The 18,497-nt window shown below is 40.6% G+C and overlaps 1 protein-coding gene across 2 annotated transcripts; it reads right to left on the bottom strand.

Moving 5' to 3' along the window:
• Window positions 1-209: 209 nt before the first annotated feature.
• On the bottom strand, window positions 210-18,497 carry LOC147145206 (ryanodine receptor 1-like). 2 transcript variants are annotated; one of them, XM_086036103.1, is made up of 15 exons: window positions 18,211-18,497; window positions 17,204-18,132; window positions 11,502-11,588; window positions 11,074-11,331; window positions 9,045-9,175; window positions 8,695-8,737; window positions 8,460-8,593; window positions 8,110-8,170; window positions 7,887-8,033; window positions 6,943-7,077; window positions 5,096-5,252; window positions 3,980-4,044; window positions 3,807-3,907; window positions 2,995-3,046; window positions 210-2,866 (listed from the first exon to the last, which is right to left on the bottom strand). In XM_086036103.1, exons 2-15 carry the CDS (start codon window positions 17,264-17,266, stop codon window positions 2,771-2,773), a joined length of 1,530 nt encoding a protein of 509 aa, XP_085892229.1. In that variant the 5' UTR covers window positions 17,267-18,132; window positions 18,211-18,497; the 3' UTR covers window positions 210-2,770. The 2 variants fall into 2 exon arrangements, with proteins under 2 accessions (XP_085892229.1, XP_085892230.1); XM_086036104.1 differs by having other exon boundaries at window positions 18,206-18,497.

An 18,497-nucleotide genomic window follows, 5' to 3' on the forward strand; every position in this document is an offset into this window, starting at 1 on the left:
AATTCTTTTAAATAAAACCATTGAAGGGGAATATCCTGCTTCTCACAATTTGTTCAAGCCATTGAATTTTAAAGAGGAACTAAACACTACTTTTTTTCACAGATCAATTTGTACAGTATGTTTGGTTTCTCAACAATGCAGACTACTTTGACAACATCATGTCGTCAAAGTAGAGGTGCGCACGCAAATGAGGACACTTGCTCCCACGCTTGTTGAGTGAACCCATTTATTGTGAGAGCAAAACAGAGTTCAGTCAACGTGACGGCTTGAAGGCTGCCAAAATTGCTCGGTGGCAGCGTCTTCACACCTGAGAGTCAACACGCACACCAAAGTCATTTTCCTCCACGCGTCACACACACATCACAGCTACCCACTAACAACGTGACATGTTGGAATCCTCCAAAGAAAAAATAAATAGATGTATATCTCGTATGTAAAATATGCCTTCTTGTCAAAAAGGCCGTTTTGGCCGCTTTTAAATGCGTACATTCGCTCCTGCTCGCTCTCCTTTAGCCGGAGGGGCCAAAAACAGTCATAGAAACAATAAATAAATCCATAAGACTTCAAAGTGTCTGTACAGCCGATTCATACTGAATGGCGTCAATCGCACACGCTGATGATTCTCTGCTCATTTCTCCATGAGTATTCTTCTCAAAGTGGGGGTCTGCGAAATTGCAGTAGAATTACGCTGTATCATTTTTTTTTTTTTTTCAATGCAGACCTCCATCAAAACAAACTTATTAAACATACTTCTCCTTACCTTTGGCCAATCAAAAGCTTTCAAGAGGGATAGAGACCGAGCTGTGAATAATGAACACCGACCCAAAGAGGTTTGTAATTGTTAACAGATGCCACAAGATGGCGGCAAAGCATGTTTTTCATTAAACAAAGCAATCTAACGGTGATTTGGACAAATCACTGCTTATGCAAAACTAAACGGGATCCGTATTTTTGTCACTAAGTAATTGCCTTTCACCAGGCTCCTTTCTTGTCTTGCGAAAAACAATGTGGAAATAATTGAACTCATCTTGCAAGTTTCTTCGTAGGAATTAAACTTTTGGTAAAAATTGTTGCGAAAGCTATCGGAAAAAAATCTATGTAGCAAGCAAATAGCAATATTGACTGCTTTTGGAAGTAGCTTCTCTCTGTTTGCAGGTTTGCAGTCATGTTGTTAATGTAAGCAGTGCAAGTCAGCTAGTCAGCTCATTGAGCCACAGAGAATGAATGTTTGTCATTTTTAAGGAAAAAGGAAGAACATCTTTTAGATGAATACTCTTACTTCCCATTTGACATTTAGGGGGCGGTTCTTTAACGGAAGCAGCACATTTCCTGATTCATCAATGCAACACGAGGCCACCTCTAATTACCCAGATGGCCACGAAAGCAGACTTCATCTCCCGCAAAAGAAAATCCCAAAAAGTGAGGTTCAAAATTTGATACAAGACTGACAAAGTAAGAAGTGCTTCAATCATTGTTAAAGTGTACATTTTCTTTGCGATATTTCCTTTGTGCCGCCATGATTTACATTGCATTTGTGGAATAAGAATTAAGCAGATTAATCAATTTAATTTCATCCATCTCATGGCGCTGCCATTTTGTCCTGTCAACAAAATTGACATCAAAGTGCCTTTGGGCTCGCATTGCACAGTCGCATTCACGTGGTGTTTGCAATGCGAGCCCGAAGGCACTTTTATGGCAGCGCCCTAAATTTGATGAAAATGGATCGATTCCACGAAAGCAATATCAATCAGAATATAGCGGGGGCACATACAACATATTGGTGCAAAGAAAATGTTTTGTTTTGACTTGTCCTTTAATACCAATGGTCAACAAATATTTTCTTTTTTTTTTTTTTTTTTTTTTAAATCAGAGATGCTAACCCTAATTTTTGGTGATGATTTTTTTTGTGCTGATCCTGAATCTGCCTGTGTTTTTCTCTAGCACATCAGGTTTTCATAATGATAGTATAATAACATCATGTTATAATATGAAATGTAGTAATATATTTAGTAATATTTGTGAATTAAAGGTTAGGTTAAGCAACAGATGGATTTTTGGGGGTGGGGGCATCTTAGCTATAAATTACAATGCATGGTAAAATCTGTATTATGCAAGCTTTTATAGGTGAAAGTTAAAAACAAAACATGAAAATATCTCAAAAACCCGATGTGCTAGAAAAAAGTGAAGACATTTTTTAAATCGGCGTCAAAAATACATTTAGGGACACATAACACCATCTCCGATTAAAACTTGCTGGCGCCCAGTGTAATCACTCTCGTGCAAAATGGGGAAAAATGCATTACCCCATTAGTTCTCAGTGGTTGAATTAAGTTTTCTAAATTGGGTTCTTGAAGAAAAAAAAAATTGAGCACCCCTGTTCTTAAGCGTTCTGGCGTCAACAAAAAAAACCCCATCTTCCCTCTCATCTAAACCAACAAAAAACAAACAAAAAAGCTATGACTTTGTTATAGGCACTAAAACACAGCGTCTGCAAGCTCACATTCCGTCTGTTTGATGAACACGATGCGTTCAGGCACAGTTCCGAGTGTAGATGAGCCGTGACGCTGACAACAGTATTCAGTGTGTGCGCGTGCGCGCGTAGAAGCAAGGCAATCTACGGACATGGTTGTTACAAAAAAGGCCTATTTCCCGTCACGTTATTGTTTGATTGAATTAGATGCTGCAGTCAAAGTGTGCATAGCATTGTTGACCTCTTGATTCACATCTGTCTGCCTTCTCAATCTCCCTCTTCCCGCGTTTGTCGTCCGTCTTATCCCAGCTGATCCTCATACTGCTTTCGGAAGCAGTCCCCGGCGGGGAAGAAGTCCCAGCAGCGCTCCTGGTACATCTTCCACACGTACGACTCCTGAGGAATAAAAAACATGTCCTAATTGTGGTGCGGTCCGAACGTCCGAAATAAGGTGCATGGTGGTGAGTGAAGTGCAAGGTAGAAATTGAAAGACAAGAGGACTTGACATGGCGCAAATGGCTGACCTGTCCCGTGTGCTCCGTTTCATCCTTGTTGATGAGATACATGAGGAAGAACCTGCAAGACAAGCGTGAGGGGGAAACGCAAATATACGACATAACGTGAAAGTACAGTATAGAAGCTTGCACACATAAAAACACTTGCGGTGTATCAAATCTCCAAAGTACATATGATACAAATGGTGCAAATATCCTTATTTCCGTATCAGTGCAAGGCTGGCAGTGAGTGTCTGACAATTTGGCAGATCAGTTTCAGACAAACTTGGCACTCCGGCCCAGTAAGGTTGTGTTCAGCGGTCTCCAAGTGACCACTTCACGGCTCAGACAGCTATGCTTCCGCCAAGTCGATACTCGAGGGTGCAACTAGTGCACCGCATTTAAAGGAAATAAAAGCAGCCGCTTTGACTGGCCACGACTGAACACATTTTTGACCTCGACCACAGCGACGCAGCACTCCCTCTCGCAGATGCGCCGGTCATGAAAATAGAGCCCATTGAGTTTAGCTCATGGAAAATGAAAGTGTAGCATGCTAATATGGTACCTTAGAGGTTCACAGACCATTAAAAATTATGTATGGTACATTAGAGCTGTATAGATCATGAAAATCATGAAATGTTATTTAACTGGTACATAATCTGACAAGTGCTTGAGTTGACACTTGTGTACTGTAGTTGGATTGGTTCATGTAATCAATCCAATCATAATGGATATGGATTACTTTGGAAATACTTGTAAATAGTCTTGATCCAGACACTAAATGTAAATTGGCTACTTCTGAAAATGGAAACACGCTGTCAAACCCAAGAAGTGACACTCACATGTAGTTGGCCAAATTGTGTTCTTCTAAAGTGTGCGTCTCGAAGCCGTGCGGCGTCGTGTCAAAATAGTCGCTGCCGATTCCGCAGATGAAGCACTTGGTCTGTGTGACAAGAGAAAAGACGTTGCAAGAACGTCGACAAGAGGAAGTGAGCGTGACGGCGGGCGAACTCACCTCCATGTCCTCCCTGACCTGCTCCTGCTGGTCTCTCAGCTCCCCGAAGGCGTCAATGATCAAACCTGAAAGAGCGCAATCGCTTGTTGGTCACAATGCTTGCAAAGCAGTCTTGGGGCTCCAGTGCAGAGGTTCTCAAACGAGGGCCCGCGAGCTGTAGCTTGGGGGTCCGTATAATACGCTGCCATTAATTGTGGAATATGAGTTAAGCAGCAAAATCCACCCGCGTCCTCTATGACATCTAAGCTGCTCAGGGCTCAGATAACGACCAATCATGGCTCAGCTTCAGAAAACAGCTCAACAGCGATTGGTCATTATCTGAGCCCTGAGCAGTTGTGATGTCATTTCCAGTCAACAGAAGTGACAAAATGGCCGCCCCCTGAGATGGCTAAAAACAGGTGGATTAACTCTTATTCCACAAACGCAATATTAATCAGAATGCCTTGTTTCAACTAGTGGGCCTGCATTGAACATATTCTTGAAAATAAATATGTTTGGCTTGACTTCTCTTTTAAAGTGCAGACCTACAGTATGTATGGGGACAAGCAGGTCAATAAACCAAACACAACAAACCAATTACTACTCCTAGTTATGGCTTTGGGCGAATTAAAAGCTCTGTTATGAATGGGATGTATTACCACCGGGATCTGGCATTCTCAAATGAATAAAGTCATTTTTTGTAAAAGGACGAACTCGCATGCCGTCTTCGAACCCTCGTAGCACATAGACAATGAGTGGGTTCGTCGAGTCATAAAGTTCGTAAGGGCTTTCCGGATCAGAAAATAAAATAATCGAGAACCCCTCCTCTAGTAAATTCCAGTTAGTAGGGCTTAACGATATGGCCTTAACAAGAAAGACCTCTATTTTTTTTCTTAAAAATACAGTTTCCAATTATTTGGTAATAGAAAACAAAAATACCGTTTTGTTTTTTTTTGCTTTTTTTCCTTCCGGGATTTGTTTTATTTCTCCTCACACCAAACAAGTATTGAAACAATAAATGTAGGGTTCAACGTGGTAATTATGTATGCTCCATAGAAGTCAGGTAACATAGCAAAGTCAACAATGTGCTAACCTGGTAAACCTGACACCAAAGCGTGGCGGGCCACGAGTTCCTACCCTGGATGATGGCCAGAAGGATGACGATGACAAAGAAGAAGAAGGTGATGTCGAAGACCACTCGGTAGAGCTCGTATTCGTCTCCGGCCGGGTCCTCGATCTCATCTCCGATGCCGCCGCCGGCCCGCACGCCAACGTACATGTGGAACAGATAGCACTGCGGGGAGCGAGAGTCGGGACCCTTACTACACACAATACAGCACAGTACCGTATTTTTCGGAACATAAACCGCAACTTTTTTCCTAGGGTTTGAGCCACACATTATAGTCCGCTGCGGCTATTCTGTGGATTTTTCTTCCACCGCTCGGAATTACAGTACAATTCAATACAATACATCTGCCATTAAATGGATGTGACTGCAGGTGGAGGAGTTCAACAGGCGAGGGCGCTATGCACTAGGTTATTGCATTAAGTGCTGTAATCCTTTGATTTTATGTTTTCCGGGAGGTCCCTAAAGGCCCCGATACACCAAACCGACGTCGGAGGTCGTTAAGCGTTGTCGCGTCTTTAAGCGTCTGATTAGTGTAGTGGCCACCTGTCGTAACCCGTCTGTAAGCGTCTTGGGGGCGTTTACGTTTGTTGAATCGGCGCCGCCAGTCGTGACATTTGGTCACTCTGATTGGCTGTTAGCTAGCAAATCAGCGCGCAGAGCACCAACGTGAAGTGATAAAGGCGGAAAAACAGTGAGCACGCCTGCGCTGCCTTAATCTTCTTACAAGTACAAGAGCGAGGGTTGACAATCTAAGTATTTCACAATACCTTGTCAAGGACGTGATGGTTTACTTCGCGAGGGAGTTCATCGTGAGTGAAGAATAGAGCCGAATGCATTGTTTAGGTTGTTATAATCAGACCCCGGCCAACATCTTTCCGGTTGGAGTTTTCGAACCATGAGAAATGGTGACTACCGCCGCCGATGGTATGGAAGGGTATTACATCTTATGCATGCGCAGAAGGTACTTTAATGGTCAGCGTCGCTGTCTGTCGTTGCGGTGTGTTTTTCCAGCGTGACGTGCCAACAGCCGGCCGGACGCCACAGGGGGTAAACGTCTGTCACTGTTGATGAACGTCGTTTTGGTGTATCACGGCCTTAAAGTGCACATGAATGTCATTGGCTGATGTTACATATGTTCTGTTGTTTCGATGTGAAATGCTATTGTTGATTTAGTACAGTTGGCAGCACGTCGTGTGTTAGATCGGCTGTCTTTATTAACATAAAACAAGACAGGTGCATATGTAGAATGTAGCAGAACAATAGATGGTGGAGTCTGGTGGACATTAGCTGCCAAACTGGAGCGGCAGCCGGCAGTGACGTGACGATAAGTATGGTTTATTTTCTCTTGGTTCTGCTCGTTACTGCAGTGTTAAAAGGCAATGTTAGGAAAGAATCTGCTCAGGTACATACATTTCCATTTCCATTTACAGTTCATAATCGTTCTGTAAATGCAGTAAATATAAAAGTTTTCAACATAGATAGGTGCGGCTTATATAAAGGTGTGGCTTATATACGTTTTTTTCCCAAATTTTCTAAAAATAGAGTGGGTGCGGTGTGTAGCCCGGAAAATACGGTACATCTTTCTTTATCTATGCCAAGTGATATACAATGACAGGCAGAACATTTAAATGCTCTTCCATTCGATGACAAAAGGTACAATTATCCTATTGACGTTCATACAACTGAAAAATAGCTTTGTTTTTAACTAAACAGGCCAAGATTTCCCACGGTGTAAGTACATTAGTGAATAACTTGAGATGAACATTTCAGTACAGTACATCGACTACAATAAAACTTGGGCAACAACGATGAATCGATTGCCACTGATGCTTTGGGACATCTGCTACGTACACACCGTCATCATGTCGTCGCACTTCATGTCGGGCTCGTCCTCATCCTCGCTCTTGTTGTAGAACTTGCGGAAGAAGTTGAAGGCCACCACCGTGTAGAGGTAAACCACCACGGCCAGCAGACCCACCGTCATCATCAGCTGTGGAGGGCACAAGAAGTCAGGAGAAGCTTTGCTTTTCTTGCCTCTCCTTTGTTTGTCTGTTAGTTAATCAGACTCTGTGGATCGGATTCATCACAAAGCCGAGGTCCCACTGTACCAGCGTGTTGTGGTCAAGACAGTTCATGAAAACAAACGAATCAACTGAAACCGAAACATTTTCTTGAACAATATACAATAAAAAACAAAAATGCTTCAAACATAAAATGAAAACTCACTGAAACTACATCTTACTTTTATAAAACAAACTGAAACCCTAATTATAGCGAAAATGTTTTTTGTTTCGTCATTGTCAATTAATATCATAAATGAGCTTTCGTGGTCCAAACATTCAATTGAGAGTTGTAGTTATTTTATAACACAATACTTAGTAACATTTTTTTTTTATCTTGCACTCAAGAAACACTCCAAACATTAAATAAATAAATAAATAAAACCACTAAAACCAATACGAAACAAACTAAAATGAAGCCTTTAAATAAAAAAAATAAAAAAGAAAGAAACTTGTTCTCATTAACTCATTCACTGCCATTGACAAATTTACTTGTCTTTTCACAGTCTAGCCATTAAATCCCAGGAACTTATTTATAATTTTTTCAAATTTTTTTCAAACATTAGGGTAAAAGAGGGTCTGAAAATGTCTGTCAGTGAATGAGTTAAAAACTAACTGGATTAAAACCTAACTGAATTCAAAAAAAAAAAAGTCAAAACGAACTAAAAACTAACTATAATGATAAATCTTCAAACTGTAAAACCTTGTTTGTGGTTTGCTACAATATTTCTTTCGTCACCTGCTTTCCGTTGTGGGTGACCGAGGACAGGATGGTGCGCAGGGTTTTGACGCCCATGGCGATGTCTAACAAGTGAGCAGCGAAGAAGAAGTTGTTGTAGTGTCCCAGCATGGACATGAGCATGTACCAGACCAGGTATAGGAAGGTCTACCAGGGGAAGAAAGAGAAATCTTTCATGCAATTTCGCTCTTCAAATCCACATGCTTTGGTTTCTTCAACCCACATTGTCCGTGAACACGACGCCAAACTTCCAGATTTGGTACTTGATGTCGATAGATGTTATCCTGCAGAGAAGAAGATATAAATTGTCAGTCATCCAGTTCATGATAACCCGCAAATGTGGAATCCAGGCAACTGGACTTTCTCGTTTGTTTTAAGAAGTCAAGTAGACAAACAAGAAGTACACTTCTAAGTCAAGCCGGGTCTCACAAATACCAAGTCTATGTCAAGTCACCTTGTCCGACGTTTTAGCCAGGAAGGTTCAAAGGCCTAAATCTGGCGACTCAAGTCTGACTCGAGTCAAATCGTGCGATTCGAGTACCCAACCACAAAACGTCAAGAGTGCAAACATACCAGTTGAAGACCGAGTTGTCAGGCTCAGGCTTCTTATCGTGCGTTATGGCGCTGACATCCAGGGAGGCTAAGTCCATGCCCAGCAGCTCGGCGATCCTCTCTCTTCCGTAGATGTCGCCGTATTTATCCAATACCTGCCAACAGGGCAAAAAAGATCAAATATAAAGATATTAAAAATCCGTTCAGTGACAGTCTCTTGAATGAAAACACTTTGACCAAAAACTGAAGAACTCACCTTCCTTTTCACAAACTTGTCCCAGTAGTTGTTGGGGAAAGTTCTGCAGTCATAAAAAAATGAGTGATTACAAGTCACATTTTGACTTTTAGACATGTACTGTAGCAATGTGAATACTGAAAAGCAAAAAGGAAAAATACAGAGCTGGCCCACTTCTAAAATTTTTACTTTGACTTTGTGTTAGACTGCTGCAACTGTGGAGTGTTGATTACATAACAGTAGATATTGTATCCATGCATGGTTTTTAATCTCCAATGGTAGCCGATTCAGATCTAGTGGTCGTAAGGCCCCAAGCAGGTGCTTAGATGGCTTCAGCTTTGGGCCAGCTCTGGTGAAACATGCACTCTTACGGAGTGTTGAGCACCAGCCGGTCCCACTGTCCCTTGATATCGTCGTCTTCTGGCTGCTCCGTCACATAGACGCCGTCAAACTCCAGCTTTCTTGCCAGCTCTTTCTCTCTCTTGAAGATAACCAGAGGAACCTAAATGGTGAGAGGAGTCAAGAAAAAAGTCATTTTGCATGATTTGCCTCAAGAATTTGCATTTGGTACCCGGGGCATTCAGTGGGGACATAACCCACCTCCTAATAGCACCACTGTGGCGGCAATTATAGAAACCACCACAAAAAATGGCAATATAAAAGCACACAGCTATGCTGTGTCATCCAGTCTTCCCCCGGAAAGAACTTTTTGTTCTGTTTGTGTCAAAATAGCACTCTATCATATTGTACGTTATAAAAACAGAGAAAATACAATTAAATACAATGTAAAAAATTAAACAGTTTGTCCATCATGATTTAATGCTGCAATTCAATTAATTGATAAAAACTAGTACCATATTTTCCGGACTATAAGACTATTTTTTTTTCATAGTTTGGCCGGGGGGTGCAATTTATACTCTGGAGCGACTTATGTGTGAAATTATTAACACATTATATTGTATTTTTTTTCCTTTTCAACGTCAGCAAACAATACACCAAACAACCGCAGGAGGCCGTTCTAAGGCTGCATATAAACCTGCATTACATATAGACTTTACAACGGGCAGAATAACATGTATAGTGTATGTCATTTCACATCTTATTGTAACCCACATAAAGAAACAAAGAAACATCCTAAAAGCTATCAAAATGCATTAATAATTTAAACGGGTAAAATCTAACATTTTGATAAATAAGTAATTAAGATAGTATGATAAAGACAATTTGACTGTCTATCAATATACATCTATACAAAATAGTGTACTGTTGCTTTAAGACACTGGTTGGGGCCTTGCATCAGCCACACGTACGGAGCTGAGAGCGGGGAAGAGAACAAAGAGATAATTACGACCGAATACATAAATACTTTTGGAGACTTGGAAACATTCTACACGGTCGGGGATAAATAAAAGACTTATTTAATCGATCTACAACCGTTTTGGTGAGTTTAAAGTTATCTTACCGTAACTTTTTGAATGTTAGCTAAATGTTACCATTGTAGCTCGGTGGAAATGATGTGTACCAAGAGCACAATTAATTTCCTCCAAAAATGTGGCTTATACTCCAGTGCGACTTATATATGGGGTTTTTTCTTCTTTATTATGCATAAAATGCAGCTGGAGCGACTTGTACTCCGGAGCGACTTATAGTCCGGAAAATACGGTACTCTTCTACTGCTAATGAGAATATCCACAAGCATTCTTCCATCACTACTACTCTAAGTGACTCACTAAGATGCTGCAATGAATATAGTGTATGCATGTGAGTAGTGCCTGATCAATTAAGTTGGCCGGACGATTTCATCAGTCAATATTAGCTCTTTAAATTCTGCAAAAATTGGCCGATTGCTGTTCATGTATGAATGCCATTACCTTTGTTTTGTGTTGTAATGTGTTAACGTGTGAAAAAAAACTATTTTTAAGATTTTAGCCACTTTTATAAGAACTAATATCAGCCGAAAATCGGATGGCCAATTAATCCATCCATCCATCCATTATCCATACCGCTTCTCCTCACAAGGGTTGCAGGGCGTGCTGGAGCCTATCCCAGCTGTCTTTGGGCAGTAGGCGGGGGACACCCTGAACTGGTTGCCAGCCAATCGCAGGGCACACAGAGACAAACATCCGCACTCACAATCACACCTTGGGGCAATTTAGAGAGTCCAATCAACTTACCATGCATGTTTTTGGAATGTGGGAGGAAACCGGAGTACCCGGAGAAAACCCAGGCATGGGGAGAACATGCAAACTCCACACAGGGAGGCCGGGGCCGGGATCGAACCCACGACCTCTGAACTGTGAGGCGGACGTGCTAACCAGGCAACCACCGTGCCACCCGGCTAATTAATCGATCAGGCCTTAAAAGTGTCAGACAGTATTTAGAAGAAGTCAAACATTTCACCTTGAGGCAGTTATAGCCGATGATACAGAGGAAGGAAATGATGGTGTGGATGATGCTGAGGAACGCCAAAGCGGGCTCCATGTATCCAGTGCTCTCCTCCAGGAAATAATACAGGGGGCCCTCGTCTTCGTCGTCCTCTCCTCCATCTTCGAATCCGGATCCTTCCTCATCAGCGCCGGAGCCTTCAAACAGTCCCGAGCCGCCTTCAAACAGACCGGATCCTTCAAATTCCTCCTCGCCTGGTGGGCTGTCCGACACCTGGAGAGGTTGGACACACGGGGATGCTGACAAGGCGAATTGCAATTAATTAAAAAAAAAACACAAAAAAAACCACTATTAAATTTTTTTAATAATAATCAAAATCAAACATCAATTAACCAAAATGTCATCACAGTTTTTTTTCTCAGTCAGTCAGCCCAAAAGCAAACCTTGTAGAAGAGCAGGATGAAGTTGAGGGCAAAAGCGATGAAAAGGGCCAAGAAGCGCAGGTTGTAGAAGTTTCTAGAGAGGTAGTTCTGCAAGGACATAGAAGAAATTACTGGACCAATGACACTTTTTATTTCATCTAGTCCGAGTGATTCTTAAAGTTTGGTGTGAGTACCACTAGTGGCAGGATGCAGGATCTCTCTAGTGGTAGTGGTACTTAAGGATCACTAACTTAAATACAAATAAAATGTTCACCTTATAAACTATACAATACAGCAAACATTAAAATGAAGCTTGGAGCTTTGCATACAGTCTTTTTTTTTATTCCAGTAGAGTAAATTTTTTTTACTTTTCAAGTTCAGCACATTTTAAAGTGCAGTTCTGTTGTATGTAACTCTTAAGTAGGGCTGCTCCAGTAAGCGATTTTGAACCGTAACCGAATTTTCTGGATAAAACGATTTTAATAACGTTCAAATCGGGCACGTTCGAATTTTTTATTTTGTGCTTATCTAAGCCACCGTAGTTTCCTCTGCATTTCCGCTTCCTCCCACGAGCGCGCAGTCCGATAACAACAACAACATCCATGGCTACCAGCGATTCTGCTATTTGCTCAGGCAAGTGAGCGTTTAGTTAATAAATCGGGCAAATATAGATCTGTAGTAGTCTGTGCCCCACATGTACAATACAACCCGTGAGCAAGTAACTCGATGTCTGAAAGGCGTCCCTTTATTTTCTCCTCTACAACGGACCTCTGGTCCAGCCGGAATATATGCATCCGTACTTAAGCTTGACAGTGAATTGTATTATTGAGTGATAGTTTTGCACTAATCATTGATTTATGTTTAAGTAAGACTAGGGAGAAAGGTGAAAGGCTAGTCGCTAGCTGGTTGGCAAAATCACTGGCTGACACTGTTTGGTTTACAGACTTGACTGACGACGTTCTCTCATGTTGATGATTTCGTTTCAGATGGTATATGCACTTTCTTCTTTCATTATTGGTTTAATTAAGAACAGATCTGAAATCTACTGTGTAAGTAAAATGCTGTTAATCCCAATGGATTGTTCTGTGTGTATTAAGTTAAATTGACTGGCATTTTCAGTTCAAAGAAAGAAAAATTAAGTTTAAATTCAAAATACTTCATTTTACATTATTTTTTATTTTACAATGAAATCGTAATCGGAAAATCGGGTTTGAGAGAAAATAATCGGGATTTTCTTGTTGGGCAAAATCGAACAGCCCTACTCTTAAGTATGGCACATAAAATTATCATTTAATAAGTAAGAACTGGATTTGGATTTTTGACTTATATAGCTGTCAATGGCAGTGAATGAGATAACTAATTCACTACCAGCTGGCAGTGAAAAAAGAATAACCGAATTAAAAAATATTCGATAACGGCAGGCCCCAAAAATAGCCTTTGAAAATACACGTCTTTTTTAAAAACATACAGTGGTACTCCTACTTACGAACGTCTCTTCATACGAAATTTTCAAGTTACGAAACGCCTCAACAGGAAAATATTGCCTCTTGTGATGAAAAAAAATTCAGGATACGAAAGGTAAAAGTATGGACTGCTACTCTTAGCTCCAGAGTTTCCTGAACGCAACATACTCATAGCTGCTCTGCCATTGGCTATTACTTAGCATCTTCCTGGCATCCCATTGGCTAAGAGGGACCTCTACCGTATGTGTCTATGTGTGTAGATAGACAGGTAGTTTGATAGATATGTGATAGATATGTCTATGCAGCGTCCTCGTCATTCGCCCCTCGGGCCATGAGGTGTTCCGATAGTTTTACGTGAATTAGAAACGAAGAAAAGAAAAAAAGGAGAAAATCGTTTTTTTTGTCCGTACAAACAAAGCAAGAGATAATAGAAAAGTATGAAAAAGGGATTCCTTTGGTTGGTCTCGCCAAAGAATACGACTGTAATGTATCGACAGTCGCCACGTTAATAAATTAGTTCTTTACAAAAGGCCAGGCAAAAACCACTTCTGAGAGAGAACATGAACCAAAGAGGGCAAAAAACGATGAGGACAGCAATTAAAAGGTAAACGACTATCATTTTTATTCTTTACTCTATAAATTGCTGTTCTTTCTACATTATGCACAACTCTCATTTATTGTGCAATAATCTAATTGTAACATGAATACATGTTTTGATGCATTTTTATGCTTTATAAAACATTTATAAACACAGTACCACCACCCTCACTAGCTCCCCCTGCAGGCCCTCATTATCATTACCACTATCGGACAATTTTCCCATTGAAACCATCACCGGCAGACGCTTCCCTTGCACACACAAACAACGTGGTTTTAACAGTGGTAATCTAGTATATGTTAATACTGCTCATTCGTACCACCATGAGCGCACGTCCAGCACAATAATTAATCTGGCCGTGCTGAACGTGCGCTCCCTTTTAAACAAAACTTTTATCATAAACGACCTGATTTTAGACAATAATTTACATGGTATACTTTTGTCTGAGACATGGCTTGGTACAGATGCTCCAGTTGCTCTCAACGAGGCTTGCCCACCGAATTTTAACTTTTTATTTTCTACAAGGGATGGCAAAAGAGGAGGCGGGACTGCATCAATTTTTATTAATACTCTTTTATCAAAGGAGATCATTTTTAGCAGCTATTTATCGTTTGAACACCATGCCTTTGTTTTTAGCAGTCCCCCTATTCTCTGCATTACCGTCTATAGACCTCCCCATCATTCCACTTCTTTTATTACAGAATTTTCAGAATTCTTATCCATTTTATATTCCAGTTATAACAGAATATTAATAACTGGCGATTTTAATATACACATGGACAACATCTCGGACCCACTATCCAGAGATTTTTCAAACCTTTTAAACTGCTTGGATTTTAAACAGCACGTCTTGCAGCCAACTCACAACAGAGGACACACCCTGGATTTGGTTATAACCTATGGCTTGTCTGCTGGTGTGTCCTCTGTTGTTGACTTGGCAGTGTCAGACCACTACTGTGTCTATTTTAACATTGCCAGTTTTAACCATCTAGCAGTCCCGGTCAGAACAGTGAAGAAACGCTACCTATCTTCTGAGGTGGCAGCAAATTTTATCGAGATCTTAAAAAACACTCCTGCTGACATTTTACCTGCACCCTGTGATCTTATTGTTGACAATTTTAACCTACATCTTAAATCATCATTAGATTCAGTAGCTCCACTTTTAATTAAAACAACAAAAACAAAGACTGTACCCCCGTGGAGAAACAATGCTATCAAAATATCAAAGAGAAAATGCAGGAGTGCAGAGAGGAGGTGGAGAAAAAGTAAACTTACAGTACACTATGAAATTTTATGCGAACAACTGAAATCTTACAATAAAACAGTAAAACTGGCAAGATCTTCCTATTTCTCAAACCTCATTACAGTCAATAAAAACAACCCCAGGGTTCTCTTCTCCACCTTTGAACTTTTAACTAGTTCTGATTTTAATAAGTCCCCACAGAGACCAACAGATGCTCTCTGTGAGGACTTTGCAGACCACTTCAGAAGTAAAATCGATGACATAAGATCCAGTCTTTTAGCCCGTCAAAACACAAGTTTTAATAAACCCGGACAATCATATTTACATGAGGAAACACTGGAAAGTTTTGCCCTGGTTGATGCAAGGACACTTGTTCGAGTTTTCTCCCAGGTAAACCCAACAACCTGCCTTTTGGATCCAATTCCCACATTTCTTTTTAAGACATTTTATGGATTTTTTGAAGAACAAATTTTAAATATAGTCAATTGCTCTCTTCAGACAGGCGTCTTCCCAGCTGCCTTTAAAACGGCGGTGGTGAAGCCCCTTCTGAAGAAGAGCGGTTCTGACCCGAGCGTTTTTAATAACTACAGACCCGTATCCAACTTACCGTTTTTAAGTAAGATTTTAGAAAAACTGGTTTTCATCCAGTTGAATCATTTTTTAAATACAAATAATATTTTGGAGAAATATCAATCTGGTTTTAGGATGAACCACAGTACGGAGACTGCTCTTTTAAGGATCTTAAATGATATTAGGTGCACTGCAGACGTGAGAAAACTCACAGTCTTGGTGCTACTGGATCTAAGCGCTGCTTTTGATACAGTAGATCACCAAATTTTATTAAATAGACTTAAAAATCTAGTGGGCATCTCTGGTACTGTTTTTGACTGGTTTTATTCCTATCTCACAGACCGATATTTCTTTGTAAGTATGGATACTTGTTCCTCTAAAACTCATGAAATTAAATGTGGGGTTCCTCAAGGTTCGATTTTAGGCCCCTTACTTTTTAATCTTTATATGCTTCCCCTCGGGGATGTCATCAGGGGACACGGCATCAGCTTTCACAGCTATGCTGATGACACGCAGCTGTATATTGCCGTGTCTCCTGATGACACAGGACCCATTGATACCCTTTTAAATTGCATTTTAGATATCAAGTCATGGATGGCAGATAATTTCCTACAGCTCAATGAGGACAAGACTGAGGTCTTAGTTATCGGTCCCGAAGGTCAGAGAGAGAAGCTTTTACCAAAACTACACATTTTTAATCCCTCACACTGTGTGAAGAACCTTGGCGTCATTTTTGACTCTGAGCTCAGTTTTATTCCTCATATTAAAAATGTAACCAAGATTGGTTTTTATCACCTTAAGAATATCGCCAGAGTCCGCCCGTTTCTCTCTCAGGCTAACACGGAAGTGCTGATGCATGCCTTTATTTCCTGTCGTTTAGATTACTGTAATGCCCTGCTCTCTGGCCTCCCGAAAAAGAGCATTTCACCACTGCAACTACTGCAGAATTCAGCCGCTCGGGTGCTGACGAGAACCAGAGGGCGGGAGCACATTACGCCAGTTTTGAAATTGCTGCATTGGCTCCCTGTGTGTTTCAGGATCGATTTTAAAGTACTTTTATTAGTTTATAAATGTGTTAATGGTCTTGGGCCATCTTATTTATCTGATTTGCTTTTATCATACCAGCCCTCGCGGATCCTGAGGTCCTCTGGCGCCGGCCTTTTATTTATTCCAAGGGTGAGGACCAAAATGCATGGCGAGGCTGCATTCAGCCATTTTGGTCCTCACCTTTGGAATAGCCTGCCAGAGGATGTCAGGTCTGCAGAGACTGTTGATATTTTTAAGAGGAAGCTCAAGACACACCTTTTTAGTTTGGCTTTCAACAACTTTTAAATCATTTATCTTTTCTTTTGATTGAAGATAATTCTATGTTTTGCTTTGAATGTTTTAAAGCACTTTGAGTTGCATTTTTATGTATGAAAAGTGCTATATAAATAAAATGTGATTGATTGATTGATTGATAATGTCTGTACATAATCCACCGCGTCACTGCTTTATTTACCACCAGCTTCGTTGTAAATTTACTTTGTCGCGTATGCTTGTAAAGTATGTGTATGTTTACAATGAGCCGAGAATATGTTTTAACAAAGGCAAACAAGAGACCAAACTTACCAATGGCCGGATGCATGCTTTACATGACTCAATAAAGTCGTATTGGCATTACCTTTGTGTGTAAAATTATTTCACATTTGACATTTCATTGCTAACTAGCACTCGTCACGTGCTAATGCTAGCGTCATTAGCTTTCAAACTATAGCAGTTAGCCTGTGAGTCCAAAGCTATTATTTGAGATAGAATGACTGTATGAAATAATTATTAATAAATTGTATACACACGTTGATGACTTTACCTGCTGTGAAGATGCGTCTCCTGAGCCGCTCGGAGCACCGTCCGACCCGCTCGCATTCGCCATCTTTGTTTTCTTCTCTACTCATGCGCGGGGAGAGGAATCGTACTTATAAAAGTGATTCGTCCTCAGTAGGCAATTCGTGCATACTGCGTAGTGAAGATTCGTAGTCGTAGAACCGAGAATTGTACAGTAAGTATTCTCTAGTAAGGAATCATATTTGCATTGTCCAATCTTTCCTTATAACGGAATTTCCTTATGTGGGAAACGACTACGGTACATGTCCTGTAGAAACGTGCAAGTATGTTAACAAACTACATGTGTAACAAGTTAACAACACAAACAATATAATAATAAAAAATTATTAAACAAAAACTGCACCATAAAGTACAGGTATATGGACAAAATACAGTACAGTATACAAACATGGTCCAAATACTGTTGAAAAAAATACTGTTACACCAATGCAGTACAGTGTACTTAAGTAGAGTAAACTGTACTGTATTTTAATGTGGACTTTTCTCAGACTTAGGAAAAAATTAGTCTATTTTGAGTTGTTGTGTTGGCTTCATTATTTGCTGTAAGAAAATGTTTGTCTGTGTATCATACAGTTTTGTTGCTAATTGCAAGTAACTGTCCCATTGATCATCACTGATGTCTGGTGATTCTTGTGCATGCAAAAGGACACGTTCATTTACGCCACTGTACTTCGTCCGTCGAGCTGCAAGCAATTTCCTTTGAGCAGGCAAACTGCTGGAATCGTACTGAGCCAGAATCGATTCCATGTTTTTCAAAGTCTCGTAGATTTGAGTTTTTCTGACTCCAAGTGTCTCCTGGATGTTTTTTACTTTGTGTCCAGCTTCGCTTAATCGGATGCATTTCACTCTCTCTTCCACGGCCATTACTGTTCTTCTTCGTCTGGACGCCAGGAGCTACAGACGAACGTGTAAATGAATACATTTCAAATCTTTTGCAATTCCAGCAAAACGCATGCCAAAGAAGTACCTTACATGTCGCCGATGATTTCGGAGCGGTCAAAGTTTTTCCATAGTCTCGAGTGGGAACTGCTTGAGTTTGCGCTACTGCGGGCTTCGCTATGGCTTCCGGGTTCCAGATACAATACCGAAACTTCGTTGTAAGGAACCGATCGTTAATGTAATATAGTAGTAGAAAATTTAATGCATACGTTTTTTTTCCGAGTGAGGGAATTTCCGTTTGATCTAATGATGGCGGAGCGGTCAAAGTTTTTCCGCAGTATAGTGCTTGAGTTTACGCTACTGCGGGCTTCGCTATTGGT

Source organism: Filicampus tigris, chromosome 7 (assembly GCF_054856515.1).
Source record: "Filicampus tigris isolate MCC_2025a chromosome 7, RoL_Ftig_1.0, whole genome shotgun sequence".
NCBI lineage: Eukaryota > Metazoa > Chordata > Actinopteri > Syngnathiformes > Syngnathidae > Filicampus > Filicampus tigris.

Bases quoted from the DNA above. Each gene is read 5' to 3' on its own strand.
- LOC147145206 (XM_086036103.1), bottom strand. From the start codon at position 17,266: ATGGCGAATGCGAGCGGGTCGGACGGTGCTCCGAGCGGCTCAGGAGAC. The intron at 8,738-9,044 runs GTAAGAGTGCAT...TTATGACTGCAG, and splicing joins CGGCTGGTGCTCAACACTCC to AACTTTCCCCAACAACTACT. The intron at 7,078-7,886 runs GTGACGAAAGAA...TGCCCTCCACAG, and splicing joins TCACCCACAACGGAAAGCAG to CTGATGATGACGGTGGGTCT.